At 37.8% G+C, this 24,012-nt stretch overlaps 2 protein-coding genes across 2 annotated transcripts; one reads left to right on the top strand and one right to left on the bottom strand.

Moving 5' to 3' along the window:
- Positions 1 to 18,437: 18,437 nt before the first annotated feature.
- Positions 18,438 to 20,507, bottom strand: LOC109504400 (uncharacterized). The gene is made up of 3 exons (XM_025297444.1): positions 20,105 to 20,507; positions 19,693 to 19,776; positions 18,438 to 18,951 (listed from the first exon to the last, which is right to left on the bottom strand). The coding sequence occupies exons 1-2, from the start codon at positions 20,505 to 20,507 to the stop codon at positions 19,772 to 19,774; spliced, it is 408 nt and encodes a 135-aa protein (XP_025153229.1). The 3' UTR covers positions 18,438 to 18,951; positions 19,693 to 19,771.
- Positions 20,508 to 21,985: 1,478 nt separating this feature from the next.
- Positions 21,986 to 23,626, top strand: LOC105189150 (cytochrome P450 9e2). Its single transcript, XM_011151076.3, has one exon. It carries the CDS (start codon positions 22,067 to 22,069, stop codon positions 23,588 to 23,590), a length of 1,524 nt encoding a protein of 507 aa, XP_011149378.2. The 5' UTR covers positions 21,986 to 22,066; the 3' UTR covers positions 23,591 to 23,626.
- Positions 23,627 to 24,012: the final 386 nt, after the last annotated feature.

Raw genomic sequence — 24,012 nt, forward strand, 5'->3', positions numbered from 1 at the left:
ACAATGGATGAAACATGGATCCATCACTACACACCGGAATCCAATCGACAGTCAGCGGAGTGGTTATTGCCTGGTGAAAGCCGTCCGAAGCGCCCGAAGACACAACAATCAGCCGGCAAGGTTTTGGCCAGTATTTTTTGGGATGCGCATAACATAATATTCATTGATTATCTTGAACATGGTAAAACTATCAATAAAGAATATTACTGTACATTACTGGATCGATTGGACGACGAGGTCAAGGTCAAACGGCCACATTTGGCAAAGAAAAAAATTTTGTTTCACCAAGACAATGCTCCAGCTCACTCGGCTCGTGATACGACCGATAAATTAAAGAAATTGCGCTATGAATTGGTCCCGCATCCCCCGTATTCTCCAGACCTGGCCCCCAGCGACTATTTCCTTTTTCCCTGACTGAAGCAGTGGCTCGCTGGTAAAAGATTTTACTCGAATGAGGAGGTCAAGTTGGAAACAAATGCCTATTTTGAGGGACTTGACACCGAGCACTATAAGACCGGCATCGAAATGTTAGCGGACCGTTACACTAAGTGCATTACTCTAAATGGAGATTATGTCGAGGAAGAAAACACTTTTTTCATTAAAAAAATCGTTTTTTCATTGTTAAGCCAAAGACTTTTCAGCCCATGTAGTACACATCGGTGTCGATTTCTTTTGAGGTAATTTTATACGAGTAAGGAAAACGTCGTTACTAGGTGCGCAACTAAGTTTCCGGGTTTTTTTGATCAATGAAAAATGGAAAATTTCAAGAGAAATACAAAAAATGGTTTATTCAAAGTATCGTCCCTCGCTAGCTACACATTTTTGCCATCTCTCTGGCAATACATGAATACCGCGACGATAAAACGACGCGTCTTTGGACCGAAACCATTCATCCAATCAATTTTGCGCTTCTTCGAAATTGGCCAAGTGTTGCCCAGCCAAGCCGTGCGCCATCGACCGGAACAAGTGATAATCGGAAGGGGCCAGGTCTGGCGAATACGGCGGGTGCGATAGCAGATCTCATTTCAGCATTTTGATGGTGTCCTGGACGATGGAAGTGCGATGGCACGGAGCGTTGTCGTGCTGCAATATCACTCGTTCGTGTCTCGTATCCCATTCTGGCCGTTTTTCGAGCAATGCATGGTTCAAATTGATCAGTTGTTGTCGGTAGCGATGCCCATTGACAGTTTCGCTCGGTTTCAACAGCTCATAGTACACGATTCCTTTCTGCTCCCACTAGACGCAGAGCATTGTCTTCTTTCCGAAGCGATTTGGCCGTGCCGTCGATATTGATGCTTCGCCAGGTGAAAGCCACGATTTTTTGCGTTTGGGATTCTCGAAATATATCCACTTCTCATCGCCAGTAACAATTCGATGCAGGAGACTCTTTCTTTCATGCCGCAAAAGCAAAATTTCGGAAGTGGCTTTTCGATTTTCCATCTGTCTCTCAGTCAACTCATGCGGCACCCATTTTCCTTCCTTTTGAATTTTTCCCATGGCATGTAAACGTTTAGAAATACCTTGGCGAGTCATGTTTAATGCCACTCCGCAAGTTGATCTTGTGTTTGCGTATCATCTTCATCCAATAACGCTTGCAGATCGGCGTCCTCAATTGTTTTTGGTCTTCCGGAGCGCTCCTTGTCCTCAGTGTCGAAATCGCCACTTCTGAAGCGTTTAAACCAATCTTCACAGGTAATTTTCGATGGTGCATGTTCGCCTCAGGCCTCCTTAAGCAAACGTGCTTCAGCTGCACTTTTTTTCAAGTTAAAGCAGAAAAGCAAAGCTTCTCGCAAATGCTGTTTATTTGGCACAAAACTCGACATCTTCGTTGTTAGAAAAAATATTTTTGCGTTGCGATATGTGTTGGTATTACGACTGGTTATTGACGGATGTCCAAGCTATAAAAAAAACACAACTTCAGACATGTATATCGACTACATGTGTCGTTAGCGCCATCCATATGTGAAACCCGGAAACTTGGTTGCGCACCTAATATATACAAAAGAAAGGCTCGTTTAAAATATTAATGCAAATGAAAGCAGCGTATTTCGAACTGGATATGAAAGCGATATTTCTCCGTCTTTTGTCTAAAATTTATCGTTGAAAAGAAAATACCATGCATTTTTTTCCTATCTATTATTTATGACGATCTCGAAACACTATCGGTATGTCGCTCCGTCGAAAGAGCCTACCTACCTAAGCAGGCCTCGAGTTGCACCGAGTGAAATTACACAACTGACAGCACTCTATATGACGGGACAGTCATATAATGATGTCATATCGACGCAAGCGTCAATCGCGAAAAGAAAAGAAGAAGAGGGAAAAAACAATTCATCATGTCTCGTGAAATAATCGCTGCATTTTCGCAAACGGTCTAGCGATGCATCACGAGCTCGTGTTGCAGCGATAAACACGCGCGGGAGCATAAATCACAGGTTTCCTATTAAGCGAAATTAAGATCTGGAATAAAGTGCTTACGGTGTTAAATATAATGCCGCTTAATATCCATGAGTAATTATTCTTAGAAGTTCCAAGAGTCCAAACCTCTTCCTCTCTCTCTCTCTCTCTTTTTTTTCTCTATTCATTTTTTATTCCGATAATCATTCCTTTTTATCGCTACGCACACATTGTCTATTAAATACACGATGACGTGTCATTGGAGAATAAATCTGACGTAAATGTAATATGACTATTTTTGTGCTGTAATTTATTCCATACAATGCGCGACGAGGGAAAAATATGATCGATCTGTTATGTTATCCGTTATGTAATATTATTTACTCGCTTATGTTCGTTCGAAAGAACGAAAGAACATTGACTTGAAATTCGCACAAGAATGTATTCACCGGTAACTATCGTATTTCGTAACTCGTGATTTCAAATGCCGTTGAAAAAGTTTAGCAGTGTCATGTTGTTTTAGATATTCAGGCAAGAGAGCGACTCACTTTTCTCACTTTTTTTCACTTATCACTTTTCCTTACTTTTTTGGAAAAAACTCACTTTTTCTAACAGTTAAATCGTGCCCATGCCTGACGGATATGATCCAAGCATGGGCACGATTTAGCTGTTAGAAAAAGTGCAAAAAAGCAAATATTTTCCAAAAAAAGTGAGAAAAAATAATAAGGGAAAAAAGATGAAAAAAATGAATCGTACTTCTCTCCCCCTTCCCTATCCGCAAATTCTTTTATTTTTTTTCTTGATCACTCACGCGAAGGATATCGAAAACACTGTTTTTCTTTTTTTTATTTTAGAGAAAAACACACGCTACGTGCTAAATTTTCATATGTAAATTCAACAATCGATTGGTCATGCGATTAAAAAGTGTTCATCGCGTTCTCGTATTTCACTGTAAAAAAGGAGGAAGAGAAAGGGGATTATGATGTATTGTAAATCGCGCAGAAATGACTTTAATAACGAAAATAACTAAAATTCTCTCTGATCAATGAATATATTGACATTCTGCTTTAATTTATCATTCATCCGTTTTATACGTATTATTTATGATTCAAAAACTAATTTCTTGAGAAGTTTACTATATTCCGTAGCAAAATAATTTTTATTAATAGCCTACTGTTATTACTGAAAAAATAATATGATATATAAAATTAAAAAGAATTTATATGAAAAATTTACATAAAAAATATCCCTTGTACTCAAGAAGAAAATGTGGTTTTTAATAATCCCTTCATAAAGAAAATCTTACAATAAAGACTGCTATAGAAATACTTCAGAATTGTATACTCTCAATAAAAAATTAACTCTTCATTTACATCTTCATTACAAGGCAAGTTCTACTGACAGTCCATTCCCGCAGACCAGAAAACATATTAAAATTGAAAGGAATTTCGTATGTAATAATTTTCTCTCCGCGTGTGAATCAATTATTATTTTATGCGAAACACGAAATCGGATAATCCTCTCCAGTAAGACGCAAGTTTCGCCGGCAGTTTAACAGTATAACGCTTGTAATTGAAATCACGATTAACTTCTAACAAAGAAATGACTGACGTCAAATGTGCTATCGCGATCACGATAAGATAACATGTAATTATACCGCACCCTCTCTCAACATTTAGGGAGTTACGAACTGTTTCGAACGGATGTAATACATGACAAATATTTGATGTCAAATGTTTGTGACATTTGATATAAAACATCTTCCGCAATAAATAATCTTCATTTTCGGACAGACATCTAGGGAAACAATAATGTAATTTTCGATTTTTACGATTCGCTTTGAGACACACCGATATCGATATTAAGTAACATACGTACGTGTATTTATCTCTGAGAACACTATGAACTCTTCATCAAGCTTCCGAAGTTTCAAATGGATGATTACTTGAACAGCTCATGAGTTAATAAAAAGATTTTCAATTACGTGTATACTCGTTTGAATGTTGTCAAACGACAACGAGTTAAACAATTCACGCAGCACTGTGAGTATCTGCCTAGAGGAGCAATCAAGTGATAAGAGAACAAAGAAATCCAGCATTTTCTTTGATATGAAGTTACATCATTCAACGACGGAAATGAATGATGGTTACTCATGGTAAATAGAAATACGTTCACGAAAATCTGATGCGGGTTTATTCTATCTGGGCCAGATAATGTTCTATTCTACGTTTCTGGCCCGTATCTATATGTCTTTGTTTCACACTCATTCACAGAAAAGTAAATGATGGTCGATAGCAAGTTATAATACCATTGCTTACTTCGTATTCCCGAAGGAAATACAATCGGGAACGATAAAAAATACAGATTGATCCCGATAACAATCCTTCCCTCGTGCTTATCTCGCTCTTGCTTATCTCTAGTTTCGACAAATTGAAAAAAATAAGAAGGCCCTGGTGAAAATGACAATAGCGAGAATCAATGATTTTTCCATTCGCGCTCTAATATCACACGCGCGCTTATCGGCCCGATTCACTTTTATCTTTCGCATTAGATAATTGCACAACGAACACGTATACGTCTAATTCCGATCAAATCTTTATCGCGCGTAAACATCGCTTTATCTTCTACGAACCACCGTAAGGACGTAGGCACAAGTTCGTACAAATTAATTATATTTATCGTGAATAAACAACCGAGCAGACTCCACAAATAGAATAAATGTGTAAATTAGACGAAGAGCGAGTCATCAGCGATTCATTTCGCAACAACCTGGAAATCGTACAATCTGCTGTTTACGATACATAGAGAGAATATTATACACTTTTAAATTTACAGATAAATTTTTTTCAGCTTTACCATGTTTTTCAGAAATGCAGAAATAAATCGTCAGTTGCGTCTATGTTATGAATAAATATAACAAATTTTTTTATAGCACATTTTAATTACTGAGATATAAATATCACATATAAAATGGAGGAGTAATAAGTTAATAATAATAATTTTCTTATGGAAAAAAACCCCTCTGGCTGCACAACAGAATAAAATAATATGGAAAAATGAAAATGGAATGAAAATGAAAGATTAAGGCAAAATATAGACATATTTCTGTCGGCTGGAAAATTCTACAATACAAATTTTACTTTAAAATTGATCTGTCCGTGTGTGGATAAATATATTTCCCGACAAATATATATTCTCTCTTTCTCCCTCTCTTCATGTTCGTTCGTTTTTCTCTCGACACATGGTACGCGGTACGCGTATCACTGGAACTTTCCAGAGATACAATTAGCTGTCTGCATTTCACATGCAAATCAACATCGATAGCGATATGTCGATGGCGCAGCGCCGGTCGTCGTCGTCGGATCGTCGTGAAATTAGTCTAATATATTGATTTTCATCGCGAAAATTTCACGTTTTTACGTATGCTGTCAAAAAGGTGAAAGATTGGAGCTTAAACGAATTTCAAAGATCACACGCGTTCTCAACGGCGACCGGTCGGAAACCCGGCGTCGTTTATTCTTTCCTCTCCGTCACGGGTTATCAGCTGACCCCTTCGTGGCGGCTTGCTCTTAAGTTCATTATAGCCAGTGATACGACACATCCAGGATGCAACCTTCGATTTGTCATGTATTCAAAATGTGTCGCCATTTACCAGACATGAGATTTGCTCACGATAATCGGGATCTCGCAGGCCCTTTCTGCTCTCGCTCGAGGTCTCCTTTTCCTTTACGGGTTTTCTCTTTACGAAAGAGACGCGTGTTTAATACGTGAACGCGGATTTAGGAGCGGTTTCGCCATAGCTATTAGCGTTCGCGGTTAAATAAAAATTACCGACTACCTATCATGGTGCAAAGAAATAAGAGTTAACAAACAGATATCACTCGCCGAGATGAGCGCGAGTTAACAGCGAGCGTAGAAAAATGTATTAACGAGCGCACAACGATTCTTCATATTTCCCTATTTCATCGGTCCGTTATCTCACGTAAACACGCTTCTTCGGACATGATATCCGGCTCTCGTTGCGAATCATGGAAATAACCGAGGCTGGATGCCACGTGCCTCGGCGAAGACGCGTTGATAAGCCGCCGTTAATCTTAATCCATGAATTCGGAGTAAGGGAAGTTCGCTTGCGCCAGCGATCGCGCTTCGAGAAAGCTCAATCACGAGCGCGTGCTTATAGCGTGAAAAATGCCATTCCTTCGTCCTATCCTTCTCTGGTATATCGTAATTATTTTCAGAAGTTATCATTGTTCTCGATTACTCTGTCGAAGTTATTACTCTCGGTAACCGCGCGTACATTTGTTCCGCGAACGAGCATTTCTCTCGTCATTCGTCACTAAGAAGAAAGAAAATTTGCCGAAAAATTCTGAAATTCGTGTTCAAGGTTCCCGGGAATTCCAGACAACTCCGATATTCCGCTCGCGATTATGATTATTAATCACTTGCACGGTCTCATCCGGTGAATAATATTTACGCGCTCGAGATTCAATATGCCGGCAATGTGTTAATCGTAACGACTCGATATAAGAATTCGATCGACATGGACACATAGTTCCGTGCGCGTAGCGTTCCGTGAGCGTTCCTCTGACTGTGTGCGAATAATCTCGAGTATTATCAAAATAACACTTAATAGCGACTGTTTTCCGAGGCTGTTTTTTTGTCGTGCTGTCGCGCTCATCGACGAACGTGATGGCTCACGGATAAACATTCATCTTGAGAGTTCTCTGCCGCTCTGCCGAGATAATATAATATACAATGTCTATCAGTGATAAACCGCCGCTTGATCCCGCGATCAAACCCTGAAGAAGCGCGTTTCTGTCAGTGGCTACTATGCTCGCACACAACAATCTTTATCAAAGACGATGACGACGACAATGAGACTAGTTGCGTCGGATCATCCTTATCGATCTACGATTCAATATTTTCTTTTTTTCACGAGATAGCAACAGTGCACGCGCCGTGCTCGTCTTCCAGATCTCGCTCGTCGTTTCGCAACGGCAATGGTGATTATCATCGTCGACTACGGATTCCGCGGGCGTGACATCAATTACACTCCGAAGTAATTGTTTTTCTACATCGAGGAAAAAGTGTCTGATACTCGGGGCTATGAAACGCATGGTGAAATAACTCTAACTAGGCAACCCATTTTTGCAACGAGTGTTACTGCAGCGTTAGCGATAATAAACCTTTTATGTGTATTGTCGCCGCGCAACTTCTTTGCCAGGACGACACAGACGCAAATAGACGTACATAGATAAGAGCATTGATTGAGTATTCTAGGATATACTCTCTAAGAATGTACTCTTCATACATTTGAATAAGAAAAAAGAATAAATAAAAGAACCTTAGAATTGCTGAGATACCGTGCGACATAAAGTAAGGTGATTAGTAGATGTGACTGAGACTGAGAATGAGATTAGAACTTGTAGTGAGATTGACAGTTCTTTTTCCTTCTGTATGTTCTGTATGCACATTCAATCGTAATTTCCCTGCCATCTCGAAGAGCACGAAGAGGCACGTGCGCTCGCACTCGCCGACCGCGATTTTCGCGCGTGCCTCTTCTCGTCGCCGCCGATGAGACTCTCTCATCGATAAGGAGCTCGCGTGTCTTTTCATTCGGCTACGATCTATCCGGGATGATCGATCGACGATTTCTCAAGGTGACGGCGATGCAAACGATTTCCAGGCCGGCCGCCATTCTGCTACTGCGCAACCGGGTCCCCGGGTTATCATCTCCGGCCGCAAGCACGACGCGACCTTATCTCAAGCACAGCTTGTTCTCATCCCGCGCTCAGATTTTTGCGCACAGTCTCCCGGATAGAGTGTGAGTGCTGCGCGGCTGACAGATTGCGTAATTGGCGACAACGCGCGTGCTGCTCCGCGACTTTCTGATTTTTAATCGCGCGCAAACCAGCCTCTTTTCCCCTCGAGAGCGGCCGTCCTTCGCAATGAGCTATTTGCGGCCGATGTAACCTACGCGACATACGCGGGAGTTTGCCAAATTGCTACCGCAAAACGCGCGAACGTAATTCGTCTCGCGGCTGAACGAAAGGTACGCGATTCTGGGCGAGTGTCCAGCGCGCCGAAATGCGGACGGGCTGATTTTCGTCTCGTCACTGAGACTTAAGCGCGATATGTTGGAGAAACAAGTCACTCGGACGCTCAGCTCTGAATAAAAGTGCGCGAGCGTAAGATAGAAAAAGCCGCTAAATATATCATCGCTTTTAGAGAGCGATGGGACTGATTGATCTCGCGGTAATTTTCTCCGGAAATAATCGCGCATAACGTACGTTTTTCTGCCTCAGCAGCCGCGTGTTATACAGAGAGAATTTTGTAGTAAACATTGCTATAGGATCTTGTGAAAATTTTGCAAAAGAGGAATGCACCGCCTTAATTTGTATTATCCCTCCACTTTATATGCGTTATTCGTATCATAGAAACTGAGTAACGTTATTTAAAAAATTTACGGTGTTCGTCGGTAGAATTCACTACTTAGCAAGTTTCTTAGCAAGATAAAATATACTGGCAATTTATTCTTGCACCAGTAGAAAACACGATGAAATGAAACAGAAATTTAAACATGGATTACAATATTCTCTCTGTAGACGCTTTAACAAGTTACTTGGAGGAAGCACTCACTTTTGTTCCAAACAGGACAAAGCAGCTCTGGATACTGCGTTTCTGGATGTCATTGTTCCTCGCACGTTGACAGCATGATTTTGGGCCATCGTAGTCACACTGCTTCCGGCTGTTTGTTTCGAAGCCATTTCCTGCTGGTGCCCAAGAAAACAGGATGATCTAGACTTAGATCGTCATATCTCAGCGAGCTGACCGTTGCAGAGCCACTGATGCTTTTAGTTCCGGATTTTGAAACTGATTTTCGGGCCATATCGTTATCGGCAGTCAGCAGTTCTCGCACATTGTCAGCATAGTTTTGTATCCAGATCCGTTTTCTTTTACGGTCAATGATTCTCGTATATCATATATACGATTCTCACGCTGTACCGCCATCTGTTACAGTCTACAAGTTGACTAGATATCCTCTGTGTCCAAGTGACTTTAAACTGGACCTGGACCTTTAAACTGGAAAGACAAGAAAAATATCGGTCAATAGATCGCCTGGTATATAATATCGTCTAAGAATTAAGAAGGTGGAAAGACAAGTTTGACTCCGACAAAGTAACGCAATAATCATACATGTCGCATTTTCTTAAATTTTATTGACGAGCAAAAAGGACTGTGATCGCTGTTTGGAAAAAAATTGGGGCTGCATTTTTTTTATTTAGCTAATTAAAAAGTTAACCGATGAAACTGACTTTTCACTAAAGCACACGGCGGAAGTTACGTTAATAAATTTCTTTTATTTCTGCTTGAAAACATATTGGCACAGTTCGGTCATTTAATTTGGAAATACCCGGTATAAACAGAATGTGAGAAGAGAGAGAAAGAAAGAGAAAGAAAGAGAAAGAGAGAGAGGGAGAGAGAGAGAGAGAGAGAGAGAGAGAGAGAGAGAGAGAGAGAGAGAGAGAGAGCGAGCATGCGCGCTCTCGGATAAAATTAAAACGTTCAAAATAGTTGCGCTATAAATAAGAATCGGCTCGCGATTTATCCGGAAAGTTTAGGAACATCTAGCGCGTATAGTATGTAGTCGTTCCGAAATTAGGTGCTACGTAATATAACGTAACGCCTATAATACACGTTGTTCCATACTAACAAATAGCATAAGTATCAGTCCTACATGCTAATCTTAAATTTAGGTCGAGAAGACGCTTGGAGCTTGGCGCGACTCCGACAACTTTGTTGTCGCGCGTCTTGACATGATAAAATTTAATTATTTTTTCAAAGATAAGAATATAACACGAGAAATCTCGATCGCACGTGAATTAATCGAAAAGTTCACACGTACAAGCGACCTCGCTTCTCACACACACATACCTCCTTCTCTCTCTTCCTCTATTTTTTTTTCATTATGCTGAATCTCGAGCAATTTTAAATTAAAATTACAGCATGTAACCGGATCAAGGAATAATCTCGTTGCTCGTCTTTCTCCGTTTCGATAAAGTAATGTTTAGTTTTCAGACAGACTTGCTCGTAATCGCCAATGACTCGCATGAAATTTTGATTCGTTCAGTGACCTGAACGTTGTTTAATTCCTTTCTCCTTTATTTCTCTCTTTTTCTCGATGTTTGCAAGTAAATCTCGCATGTCTTTTAATGAGCTCTTAATACAAAACTACTCTCTCGAGGACTTCATCGCAGCGGCGAATTTATTTGGCTTGTATATAAAACAGATTTTCCTTTTGCATTACATGGGAAGGCAACAAATGTTCATTGTTCTAAGGCAGCGATATTCAAAACTGACCTTAAAACGAGCATCGGTTGTAAAAAGAAACGATGTATTGCAGACTAGCACGACCGTTATTTACATTTGATTTAATGGACAAAACTAATTATGCGGATTATTCGGATAAATCGATTATCTGTGCGTGTAAACTGAGAAAATCATGTATCTTGTTTACGTTTCTCTTCACTTTATAGTCCGATAATCGCAACAATCCGACGCAAACATATTGGGTCTGTTTTTTTGTAGCTGCACTGCTGAATTGGTGGAATAAGTTAGAATGAGAAAAAATATAGTTATCTCACTCTAACCTATTGCATCAAATCAGCAATGCTGCTAAAAAAACAGACCAATTATCGTTAATGTATCTAACAGTTAGCTAGCTTCCAACTAATTCGAATCAACGTCTCGTCGTCAAAATATCAGCCTTCGCACGAAATTAATAGCATATTACAGACTTAATTCAAAGCTCGCACGCTCGTGATCTCAATGTGTCTCAATATGTTGCTTTCGGTAAATGAGACTTGCGTCGTACGCAAATCAGCAATATATTATATTGTCTTTCGAACAAACATGGTCGTGCCGCCATATTTCAATGCATACGTGAAAATCAAGGGTGGAGCACTTGTAAAGTGCCCCTGCAAAGGTGTACCTTTTCACAGAAAGCGACTGGTTATTACAAAAATCAGGCGAAAACGAGTACATAATGTCATTGTCATGATCCTGATCGTGTGTGAGGGATTAAATGTCTAAACTGTCCTGAATAGAGAAAGTATTATCGCCGGGACGCATTCTCGAGACCCGCAAGCAAGACGAATGCAATCCGCGAAGGGGTCGCATAATAACGCTTCAACAATCGGCGACTACGTACTCATTGTGTCTGAATATAAGCTTGAAAATTATACGTGACCTTAATAACACAAGTGTAAAGACATGTACAGTCAATGGATGAAAGACTGCAAAACACTTTTACCCCGAGATGAGTTTCGCAATGCATCTCACGTTCAAAAGGAGAATTCGTTTTGCGAAACTCTTTGAATTTTTTGTCTGGAGTGGAATCCCACTGAATGAACATTCATTCGGAACAACAATGTTTCTCTCAAGCTTAGAGTGGATTCTGGCTACATACGAGTGAATATTTTAATCGAATAAAGTGAACGTGTTCCTGTAACGATCATCGTGTTCACTTTTGAATCTCGAATGAAAGTATTCACTCGAATTCGAGTGTCTCGGCAGTTCATCTTGCAACTTTTCATTATATGAAAGTTACAGGGCAGGCCTACAAGAAATTTAGAGAGCAATTCCCCAAAGATATGTTTTTTTTTACTGGCAGGTAAATCAAGAAAGACAAAAGTATCGAAACCTTTCGTTCTCCGACTGCGCGATCTGTCAATCTGCGAGCGCTGCGTGCGCGACTTTGAAATTTGAACGTACATCTAACCTAAGCGCGCAACGGCTGCTCCGTTTCGTGCCGCCGATTGTCGACGTCGACGAGACTAATGACGAACCGACGAAGATATATGCGAATACGTCAAAAATTACATTACCAAAGCCGAAGAACATATTGATGTTGCGATAGCACACGCACCGCAACGCGCGTCGTTATCAATCAACTCATTGAGACGTGGGCGGCACCTGTTACACGACCGCGTCGGTGCCGCGAGTACGCACGTGTGTTATTCGCACGTTCGTTCACTCACCACGTGCCGCTCGCGTGAAATTTCGCAGCTGGAAGCAGCCGGGGATTCCTCCGCACTCGTGCCGCCGCTGTTTGACTTTCTTCCTTCCGCGACCTTCTTTCCTTTCATCCTTCCGTCCTTCCTGACCCGTAACGAAATGACCGCGGAAGAGCGACCACCACGCGCATGCGTCGGCGCCATCTTGCGCGTCACCGCACTCGAATTCGACGCAGCGGGAAACATCCGCAACATGCCCAGTGCTGGAAATTTACTCGGGTTATATGCGTCTTTCGGATCAAATCAAATTTTCACAGGCATTATTGTATCTTCCAGCTTCCGCCCGGAATTATCTTATATTCCAAACTGGCAGGCACCGACTTGACGTATGAGTCACACGTAGCGAGCGGCAACACGTACACGGGGAAAGTTTTATGGTCAAAGTTGCTATGCAATTTGCAGCAGTGAAATAAATCCATATCCTACTTTGTTTTTAGTTATCCTTTCATGTTATATTCTTACGATTTATATTCTGGCAATTAAAGAATTATATAAAGTTTACTATAATCTTCAGTAAGATAAACTCTACTGACAATTTATTCCTGCGCCATTGATATAAAAACATAATAAAAATAAAAATGAAAAAAATTCCAACAACAGAAAGTTATAATATACTCTCCGCGTAGTAAACAAATAAAAACGTAACCAGCCACTAAAATTCACTTATTATTGACGATAAATATATACTTCACGTTTGTAAATGTGCAGGTAAATTTTGTAACGGTAATCTAATATTATATGATAACTATACGATGTATATTTAAGAAATTTCATGATTAAGAAGCTTCTTATCATGTTATCGGAAATATCGTTATTCGTCCGAGACATTATAATATACGATACCCGTTTTTCAGAATAAAGTCGTCGGATATATCAAAGCGATTAAGTTGTAAATCAGGCTCATAAATAATTTGCAAGCTTTCCGAGAAGATAAGGATCACCTCCATCAGGCGAAAGGAAGAAAGGACATTTTTAACACAGTTGCTACATTGAAGTAAAATACATTGCAGTTAAGTAAATATCTATCATTGAGATCTATCGTTGAGAGACGTACTTCTTGAGGAAAATTATTTTGTTTAAAACAACACTAATTAAAGGATTACCCTCTTCTCATTTTCGCTGGATAAATAAAATTAAATAGGTTGCGAATCCAATAAAAATAATAATGATAAAATGATCCAGGAGATACATTACACCGAAAAATCTCGCACAGTCTAGGACAATTGAATTAAATATTAAGTGAGAAATACTCCAAAAATCACGAGCATGTGTTGAAGACCGGTGGCGAATATTTGCAGTTTATCTGTTTCTCAGTGTAAAAAGAAAAAATCGACGAAGTTGATTAGTAATGCAGTCAACTTTGCATTTATGTATATATTTACACGACAAAAAATAGTCGTCTCCAATAAGAGCAATCGACGTTATCAGTCATATTGCAAATTATGTCATTCTATCATGTGGATTAATGGGTTAAACGCCAGCAGCAACGGGCACACGCTCACCTAACTACATCACTACTCTTTTCAGCATGCACACACACACATATGCATATATCGCGTATATATGAGGAGACACATTTCCGATTAATAACTCCGCGCGGGCAACATGGTTCGCGCCGAGCAAAAACCGAAAGAAGACTGCCTTGAATTAATAAATAATTATTTGTGCGTTTTCTCGGATCGTATTGTAGGACTTGGTAGGTCGGCGCGCGCTCCGCGCTCCACGGATTTGCTTACGTCATCTCTTATTATGTATGCGTCGTCGGTGATTATGATCGCCGCAAGGATTTCGCGATCGAACACGCATACGTCGTCTCGCAGAAGTAGTTCGGGATCTTTACGTAATTTTATTCCGTATTAAAAGTAATCGAGCGCGGCGCGACGCGGTGCGACTCGCCGAAAGGAAGTTGCGACATTCATGAACCGACGCAACGACCATATTTTCCGCGCGAGATGCGCTGACAGACCGTCAGTCTCGACTAATTATATTTGGAAAAATATTCTAAGAAATGATAAACAAAATATTGAAACAATATAACTGTTTGCACTTCGTTTGAATTACCTTGAAATCTCCATCTTAGAAGACTTTTTCTTTCCTACTAGGATAATTTAACATCACGTCGAATTCTGTTCTTCATCTATTTAATCTTCTAGTTTTATACTTAGTAGAAAACTTCTGTCTGAACTTCGGAAGTATATTCTGAAAATAAAACATATTCTAAAAAATATACTGATTAAAAATTCATTCTTTTAGTTTAGTAAATTACGGTAATTATAATTATGGTAAGATAAATAAAATTTAATGGTATATAACTTTTACAAAAACTATATAAGAGATGATGATAAGATAGTTCAAGAAATATTTTTTTAATATAAAGTTTTTAATTTTTACCTTCTATTTTCCTATATGTGAAAAATAATATGTGAAAATGTGAAAAATAATAAACTGAGAAATAAGATTAAAAACTGTATAATTGTTAGTTTTTACTTAATTTGATATTGTATATTTTGGTAAAAGACATTTTTTGGGCTTATGATCGTCATACACCTGAAAAACAAAGACTAAACTGTAAAATGTTTTTGAACTATCTCATTCTTCTTACCTCTGCCCAAATTATAGTTCATTGAATTATGTGTATTTTTCATGATAAAATAAATTGCATCTGACTTGTCATTATTAAAGCCACATTAGTTGAAAGTATAAATATAAATATAAATCAATTACATTTGTTTTGGACACTTCTGGTGGAGGAAAATTTGAAGGTGGCTCCATCTTACGTAACTTGATGAGTACAATCAAATGCAACATTAAAAATTCATAAAAAATGTCTAGTTTCCGAATTACCGCTGAAAAATTAAAAAGCAATTATTTTCAAGCTCTTTCGGAGAAAAAATTCGAGGATAATGCCATTTTATATAATTTAATAACTACTATCGAATGCAATTTTAAAAGTTCATACTGTTCAAAACTGTTGATTTAATCTTAGCTTAATTTTGTACAGGTCGATAAGTTGGGATTTGAGTTTCGGCCAAAAAATGAGTTTTGAGTCAAAATCCTAACCGTAATAATTTACTGGTCTTCAGAAAATTTAGTTGAGACTCAAATACGGACTCATTACGGAGACTCATTGCGAACAAATAAGGAGTCTAAGATATTAATAGACCCATTATTTTCGCAAGTACGTTGGAATGAATTCCAAAGTCTCCGTTAGAAGTCTCCACTTTCCACAACGAGGAATTGAGCTTGTGATACTACTCATGCGACTCCTAGTGTAAGGCCCCTTGCACAATGCCAGGCAACAAGCAATAAGAATAAAAATAGACCAATCACAATCGACTATTACAAGAATAATCTATTGTGATTGGTCTATTTTTATTCTTATTGCCTGTTGCCTGGCATTGCGCAAAGGGCTTAAAACTTACAACATGTATTGTAGACCAGGATTAACTTCGATAAAAATTACCTTCCTTCAATAGATGGTTCTGGGCCTGTGGGGATAAAAATTACAATTCAATTCAATAGATGGTTCTGGGCGTGTGGGTTGCCGCTCCAACGCCACTCTCTGGGATAAAAATTACATTACCAGAGAGATATCTGAAAGCGGCCAACACGACATTTTCTGCGGCACCATTTTCCGCACTGGGAAAGGACGCCATCTACATCCATTTTGAGAGGGAAACTACGTTGCTACATTCACTTTCAGATCTCAGTGGTAAAATTTGCATGTGGTGGAAGTCCATGCTACATCCACTTTCAGAAGGTTTATGTCTGTGCTGTAACCACAGTTGCCATCTCTATGCCAAAGTAATTATATATAATTAAGGGTCTACAGAAGCTAGAGACAAATCCAGCGTTGACTTTGGAGGCCTTGTGCGGCGAGATCGCGAACCAACACCGTGCGCGCGAGCGTAAGAGCAGGAAGGTTGGGTCAAGTTAGTTTGACAAGGACGAACAATCGATCGCACCGTCCTTGTCTTACTCACTCAGGCATTTCGCCGGCCGATACACGGCGAGAAAATGCTTTTCAGGTTTTTGGGTGAGTGAGCTAAGTGTCGCAGCGACTCACGTGCAATACCATTTTACAAATTGACGTATTTTGTCTAGCTGACGTTATATATCACCGCCAAATTATTATAGCATGTTCCTTATATTATTCCCGAGATCCCCACAAAGCCAGATTTTGCAATCCGGCCGTCTAAAATTTATGAAAAATAAATGAAGCGTCCGCCGTACCAAGCATCGCAGCGAATCACTCCAAAAATTATTTTACAAGATGCAAAATTTCGCCTCGTTGACGATACGTATAATTGCTAAACTGTTACAGCATCTTCCTTGAACTATCCCTGAGGACCTTACACAGCCAGATTTTACAATCCGGCCGTCCAAAATTTATAATATATAAAAAAATATCAGCCGTACCAGGAGTTGCAGCGAGTCAGGTGGAATACCATTTTACAAGAAACAATATTTTGCCTTATTGACGTAATATATGACCATGAACTTGTTATAGCATCTTCCTACAACTATTTCCGAGATCTCTACAGAGTTAGATTTTACAAATAGGCTATCAACAATTTATTATACATAAATAAAACGTCAGCTGTACCAAATCGCAGCGAGTCAGACGGAATACAATTGTACAAGAACAGATATATTGCCTCGTTGACAATATATATAATCGCCAAATTATTATGGTATTTTCCTTGAACTATCCCCGAGAACCCTACAAAGCCAGATTTTGCAATCCGGCCGTCAAAAATTTATCATACATTAGTAAAGCGTTCGCTGTACCAAGCGTCGCTGCGAGTCACTCGAAATATCATTTTACGAGATGCAATATTTCGTCTTTTTGACGATATGTATTATTACCAAATTGTTACAGCATCTTCTTCATACTATACCCGAGATCGGTACAAAACCGGATTTTGCAATCCGGTCATCAAAAATTTATAATATATAAATAAAGCGCCCGTCGTACCAGGCGTTAGAGCAAATCAGTTGAAAAATCATTATAGAAGATGCAAAATTTCATCTCCTTGACGATATGTTTCACCGCCAAATTGTTATAGCATCTTCTTTCCCCGAACTATCCCCGAGAAACCTACAGAACCAGATTTTGCAGTCAGGCCATGAAAAATGTATCATAAATAAATAAAGATGTATGAAGCGTCGGAACGGATCACGTATAATAGCATTGTACAAAATGAGATATATTCCTTCACTGATGTAATATATCATCATCATATTGTTATAGCATATATCTAAAACTATTCGCAAGATCCTCACAAAGCCAGATTTTGCAATCGGACTGTCTAACTTTTGTTATAAATAAATAGAAATGCATCAAGCGTCAAAGTGGATCATGCGAATACAATTTCACAAGAAGAAATATTCCGCCTTGTTGGCGTAATATATATGTAACCGTCGAATTGATATGGAATATTCCTTGAACTATTATCGAGGTCCCTACAGAGCCAGATTTTCATTCCGACCGTCAAAAATTTATCATATATTAATAAAGCGTGTGTCGTACGAAACATCGCAGCGAGTCCTGCGAAATACCATGTTACAAGAAAAAATATTTTACCTCTTTGCTGTCATATAACAGCACTAAATTGTTATAACATATTCCTCGATCTATCCCCCCGGTCTGCCGGTAATTAACATTAAAGAAATTATGGCTTATAACTTTTTTAACTTACACTCAAATTTAAAAATATTTTTCACTTAAAATATTATTAGACAATTAATACTCTCCTTTAATATACTGTTTTACAAATTTTTTGAAGCCTTTTGTCACTTTTCTTCACAATCACTATTTGTTTTCTTCATTTCTTTAATTATAACTCAAAGTCTCCAAGACATTTGTGTCTACGCCACAATCACTACTTATTTGACACTCGTATATGCCATCCTTCTGCTCTCGTAATAAGTGACAGCGCTGACGTATGAAGCAGTGGTTGTCTTTCTCCTCAAGTTGGAGCGCGTTCCGAAGTCAACAAAAAATCGGTGCCATACCTTTTAGTTCACGAGTGTACATAAATGTATATTGTTAACTATGTTCGGTTTTTACAGAATGTAATTGCGCACTGTACACAGATGCCATTTATTTATATATTCTTTCTTTTATTAACTTCAGTAATTTTTCTTCTAACTTATTTTTACCTTTATACTGTTACTCACATGACATGGCTATTAGGCAGTCCGTAATTGCATTAAAATTAATGTTCTTTGGCTTTGGGACAGTCCTTCATATTGATTAATAAATTTTATATTCTGAACACATTGACCTGCTCTCAATTTCTTCCTCAATCAACATTTTGTGCATTTGTATATTTTTACTTTTTTACAATGTTTGTTGCTATTTTGTACAATCTGGCTGCTTTTGATGTTAGATCCGCTTGTCTTCGACAATCTTGTAGCAACGTCTTTCATTTAAATGTACGTACATTACCGTCTTGTTCTTCACTTGTACTTACTGTGATAAACATTTCACTTTTCACTCAATATTTTACGTATTACATATTGGTATGAAATAGTACATACACATTGACCTCTTGACTATGGAGGCAGAAATGTACTAGTCGTGCCATTTTTGTGTTGGAAAAAATGTCGAATTTTCTTTATGATATTTTTATAATAAGGGTTTCTGGGGTCGCTGAATCCAAATTTGATATTAAAATTCCGAAATTCAAAATGGCGGATCCAATATGGTGGGTCAAAATTATGAAAATAATCGGATATTTATGAAAGTGGGTATCTATATGTTTTTGGGGTCGCTGAATCCGAATCTGATATCAAAATTTCAAAATCCAAAATGGCGGATCGACCATGGTGTGTCAAAATTATGAAAATAATCAGATTTTAATGAAAGCGGCATTTATATGTTTTTGGGATCGCTGAATCCAAATTTGATATCAAAATTTTAAAATTAAAAATGGCGGATCTAAATTTTGAAAATCAGATTTTCATCATTTTTATAATTTTACTGTTGAATCCGCCATTTTGAATTTCGAAATTTTGATATCAAATTCGGATTCAGCGACTCCAAAAACGTATAGATACCCACCCGTATGCAAAAAACAATAATTTTACTATTTTTTTTCTTCGATGCGTGTATATACGTCATCCACACTGGCGGCACGACTTTTTCATGCGACTATACAAGTCATCCACAGTCAAAGGGTTAATGTAAAATCAATATCCTTTTGTTTCATACCAGTGTTTCAGATACAAAATTTGTAACATGTTCATTTGTAACATGTTGCATCACTTTAGATGATATGTTACTGTTCATGTCATGCTAAAATAACGTTATGTAATAATTATAATAACCACATATTTATATACATATGCTCACAGTATTCAACAAAGCAGTAACATTGTTATGTATCAGTAAGAACGTTAATGATAAAGTATCAGGTCAAACATGTGGTTTGTTATATAATAATATGTTATATAAATGTTACATAACATTTTACCATCGATGTTACTTTATTGATATATAACAATAATACTGGTTTACTAGGTAATATAAATTTATTCTAAATGTGGACGATATTACAATTAAGAATATGCAACTATAGTATAAATATAATGAGAAAGATGAATTATATATTTTTTATATTTACCTCTTCTATATAAGATATATGTCTGATATCGTTCAAATCCTAGCTGCAGTGGTTCCAATGTAACACTGTCTGGACAAAATTCTACATTACATGCAGATATTTCCATGTCTTCAGAATCAATATTAGAATTTGCTGCTATACATTTGATTCTACTGGGTATATTTATGCAAGGTGTAGCATCATCTTTTAATTTGCGTCTAGTGAGTGAATAAATATAATCTTCTTCATGAAAATGTTTGTAGCAAACACATACTTGATGTCTTAAATTGCTAATGACGTGTTCTATATCTTTAATTTTAATACTTTCGAGCCATGACAAACGTTCACCAGGATCTTTTGGAAACTTATGTATAGGTGTTTTTGCACTTAAAGTACAACCTGGTACAATGCAAGCTTTCCTCATGGCAACTGAAGTAATAAAATATGTAGATTTATTATTTACAGAACAACATAAATTATTGACAATAAATTATTGACAATAGCTACGTATTTATTACAAATATTATGTTTGACAAAAATAGCATTAAGATAGAACAATTATAAGAAAACTAGTTAAGTCTACTAATACAATTTTATAAACATTAATCTGCTTTGTATAAATGTTTAAATTATAAATATCTATAATACGAGATCTCTTATAGACACACATACACATTTGACTTATAAATATTTTGCTTGTTTTATACGAATGCTTTCGGATGCTTCTAAGAAGAATTGTAACAATTTTTGCTGACCATGAGATATATGATTTCAGATTATAATACTTATTTGGTGACGAAGTACTGCACACAAAACTTAGAATCACTTAGAATTTATATTAAATATACTAAAGCTAAAAATATATGTTAAATATTATTTAACGCTTTTATATTATATACACAGTTTTCCTGATTTTCTCTTGGACTTTTAGTGTTTAATACACGCGGCACTCTTGGTTAGTGAATGTGATGACTTCAGGCGCTCACTATGAAACTCCTTTCATTGTGTTCGTGTTTACGGTAGCACCATCTGGCCTATATAACATTGAGTGAAACTATTCTGCAGTCCAAGATCACACATATAAGGCCCCTTATACAATGCCAGGCAACAAGCAATAAGAATAAAAATAGACCAATCACAATCAACTATTACTAGAATAATCTATTGTGATTGGTCTATTTTTATTCTTATTGCCTGTTGCCTGGCATTGTGCGAGGGGCTTAAGTGTCCATCCCCTGACTGCCATCATATGCAGGTTTTACCGCCGAAACCTGAAAGTGAATGTAGCATCGTAGTTCCCCTCCCAAAATGGATGCAAATGGCGCCCTTTTCCAGTGCGGAAAATCGGTGTCGTGGAAAACGCTGTGTTGGCAGCTCTCACGTTCCTCTCTGGTTCAAGTTTAAAGTAAAAGTCTAGACAAAAAAAGTCAAAGAGAACATTATAGCTTTTTTTACATAAATGCTATTAAATTCTGTTTATATCGTCTAGTAGTACAGAAGTTTCAATAATAGTATAATAGTATAGTAATATAATAATAGTATAATAGTAGATATATAATAATAGATAGTATAATAATAGAATATTTTTTAATAGTAGATTTGATGATATTTTGAGCATAAATATGGCACATATAAAACGAAAGAATAATAAATTAAGGTAGAATGTCGATATTTTTTTAATTATAAAATTTTCAATAATTTTGTTACAAGTAATTTTATCTTTCTCTTTTATCATTATACGTTCCTATAACCGCAACCGTGGAGTGCTAAATATGTATACTATATTTCTTATTATCTTTTACAACGTCATCCTGCAACTCACTTATGAAAGATACATGGATATATAAACGTTTGTAGCGGTAGGCATTGGCAGTTGCATATAAACTTCCAGACTCACTGAATTGCAAATACGTGAAGCAAGCTCCGTCGATCCTTCGTTCACTCTCGAATCGGCTCTGCCAAAGTTCTCAAACAACATTCGCCATGGAATATTGGACGATACTACTATCCATTGTGGTACTATTCATAGGTATTCTCAGTTTGCATTACTTTTACAAAAAGTTCAATTACTTCAAGAGACACGGTGTTCTCCATGTTCCATCCATGCCGATATTTGGCAGTAATATGTTGTTTATGCTGCACCGTATATCATTCGCGGATTTTCTTCAAAAGCTGTATTACTTCAATCCGGATGCCAAGTATTGCGGATTTTATATTACGACGCGACCTATGATTTTGTTGCGAGATCCCGAGGTCATCAGAGACGTCTGCATCAAGAGCTTCGATGTGTTTCCTAATCGGCTTGGTTTTATCGATTTCAATGATATATTGTTTTCAAAAAATATATTTTCCATCCGCGGGCAAAAATGGCGAGATGTAAGAACCTTATTGAGTCCATCATTTACATCTAGTAAGATGAAAACCATGTTCACATTAATGTCGGAGTGTGCTGTGGACTTCACCAAATCTCTATCAGAAATATTAAGAGATAAGAGCGACATGGATATGAAAGAGTTGTTCACCAAGTATACGACTGATGTGATTGCCTCGTGTGCCTTTGGAATTAAAGTCGATTCCATGAAAAATCCTACCAATGAGTTCTACTTCTATGGTACAGAAGCGGCTAATTTCTTTAGAAAGAACGTTCTTCAGTTCTTCTTCTTTCGCACATTTCCGAAGCTCGCACAATTCCTCGGTCTAAGGTTTCTAAGCGACGGAGCCAGTAGGTTTTTCAAGGATACCATAAAGACCACCATCGACATGCGCGATGCCAAAAACATCACACGTCCAGACATGCTACAACTGATGATGGACAAAAGGGGTGAGAACAAGAGACAATTGGACATCGACGACATCACCGCGCAGGCATTCTTTTTCTTCCTCACCGGTTTCGAGATCAGCTCGAACGCAATGTGTTTCATAGCTCATGAGATTGCCGCTAATCCGGACATTCAGACGAAGTTACGGCAAGAGTTTGACCAAATTCTCAAAGACTCAAACGGAAATGTGACGTGCGACGCTATTAATCAGCTAAAATATTTGGACATGGTGATAAGCGAAAGTCTCCGATTGTATCCACCGGTAATGTTTGTTGAGCGAGAATGCGATAAGGCTTATGAATTACCACCCGCATTGCCGAATGAAAAACCCGTCATCATACAGAAAGGTCAGTTAGTTTGGATCCCAATCCACTCGATTCATTGTGATGAAAAGTATTATGATGAACCGGAAAAATTCCGTCCTGAAAGATTCTCAACCATGAGCTCTCACCACAAATCGTCGTATTACATGCCATTTGGAATAGGGCCGCGGATGTGCATTGCCAGCAGGTTTGCGTTACTGGAACTGAAAATCTTGGTGTTTCACCTGTTAGCGCGGTGCGAGCTGAAACCTTGTGCAAAAACCATGTTGCCTATGAAATTCAGTAAATTAGGTACACGTCTGATGCCAGAAAATGGATTCTGGTTGAGTGTCCAACGTAGAAGCGATATACAATCTGATTTGTGATTGAGTCAACGAAATTAATTCATAAAGACATTTTAAGCGCACTAAAAATATGAATAATATTAAACGTAACTTGTTTTATACTGTAACAAAAAGCGTTTCCAATATGTTTTATTTCATAAAAAATAACTTTTATCGTTATTATATCTATATTAACATTAAATATTGTTTGGTGATTGGTGATCGTTCCGTTAAATTTTATTTTTAACATCTGATGGCTAATTAAATACATTTCTCAAAAGTGAGGATATTTTAAACTCTAATTTTTCAAACTTATTACTTAACATTATTATAATTCGTTAAGTCATGTATCCATAATATGTACACTGATAGGAAAATATAATTGAATTAACTATAATCTCACTATACTTTATAGTTCATTTTGGCATCAACCATATTTTTATAGTTCGTGGAACCTGCAAAAT

The sequence above is a fragment of the Harpegnathos saltator genome, unplaced genomic scaffold (genome assembly GCF_003227715.2).
Source record: "Harpegnathos saltator strain DR-91 unplaced genomic scaffold, Hsal_v8.6 scaffold177, whole genome shotgun sequence".
Classification (NCBI taxonomy): domain Eukaryota; kingdom Metazoa; phylum Arthropoda; class Insecta; order Hymenoptera; family Formicidae; genus Harpegnathos; species Harpegnathos saltator.

Coding starts and splice junctions, on each gene's coding strand:
- LOC105189150 (XM_011151076.3), top strand. CDS start 22,067: ATGGAATATTGGACGATACTACTATCCATTGTGGTACTATTCATAGGT.
- LOC109504400 (XM_025297444.1), bottom strand. CDS start 20,507: ATGAGGAAAGCTTGCATTGTACCAGGTTGTACTTTAAGTGCAAAAACA.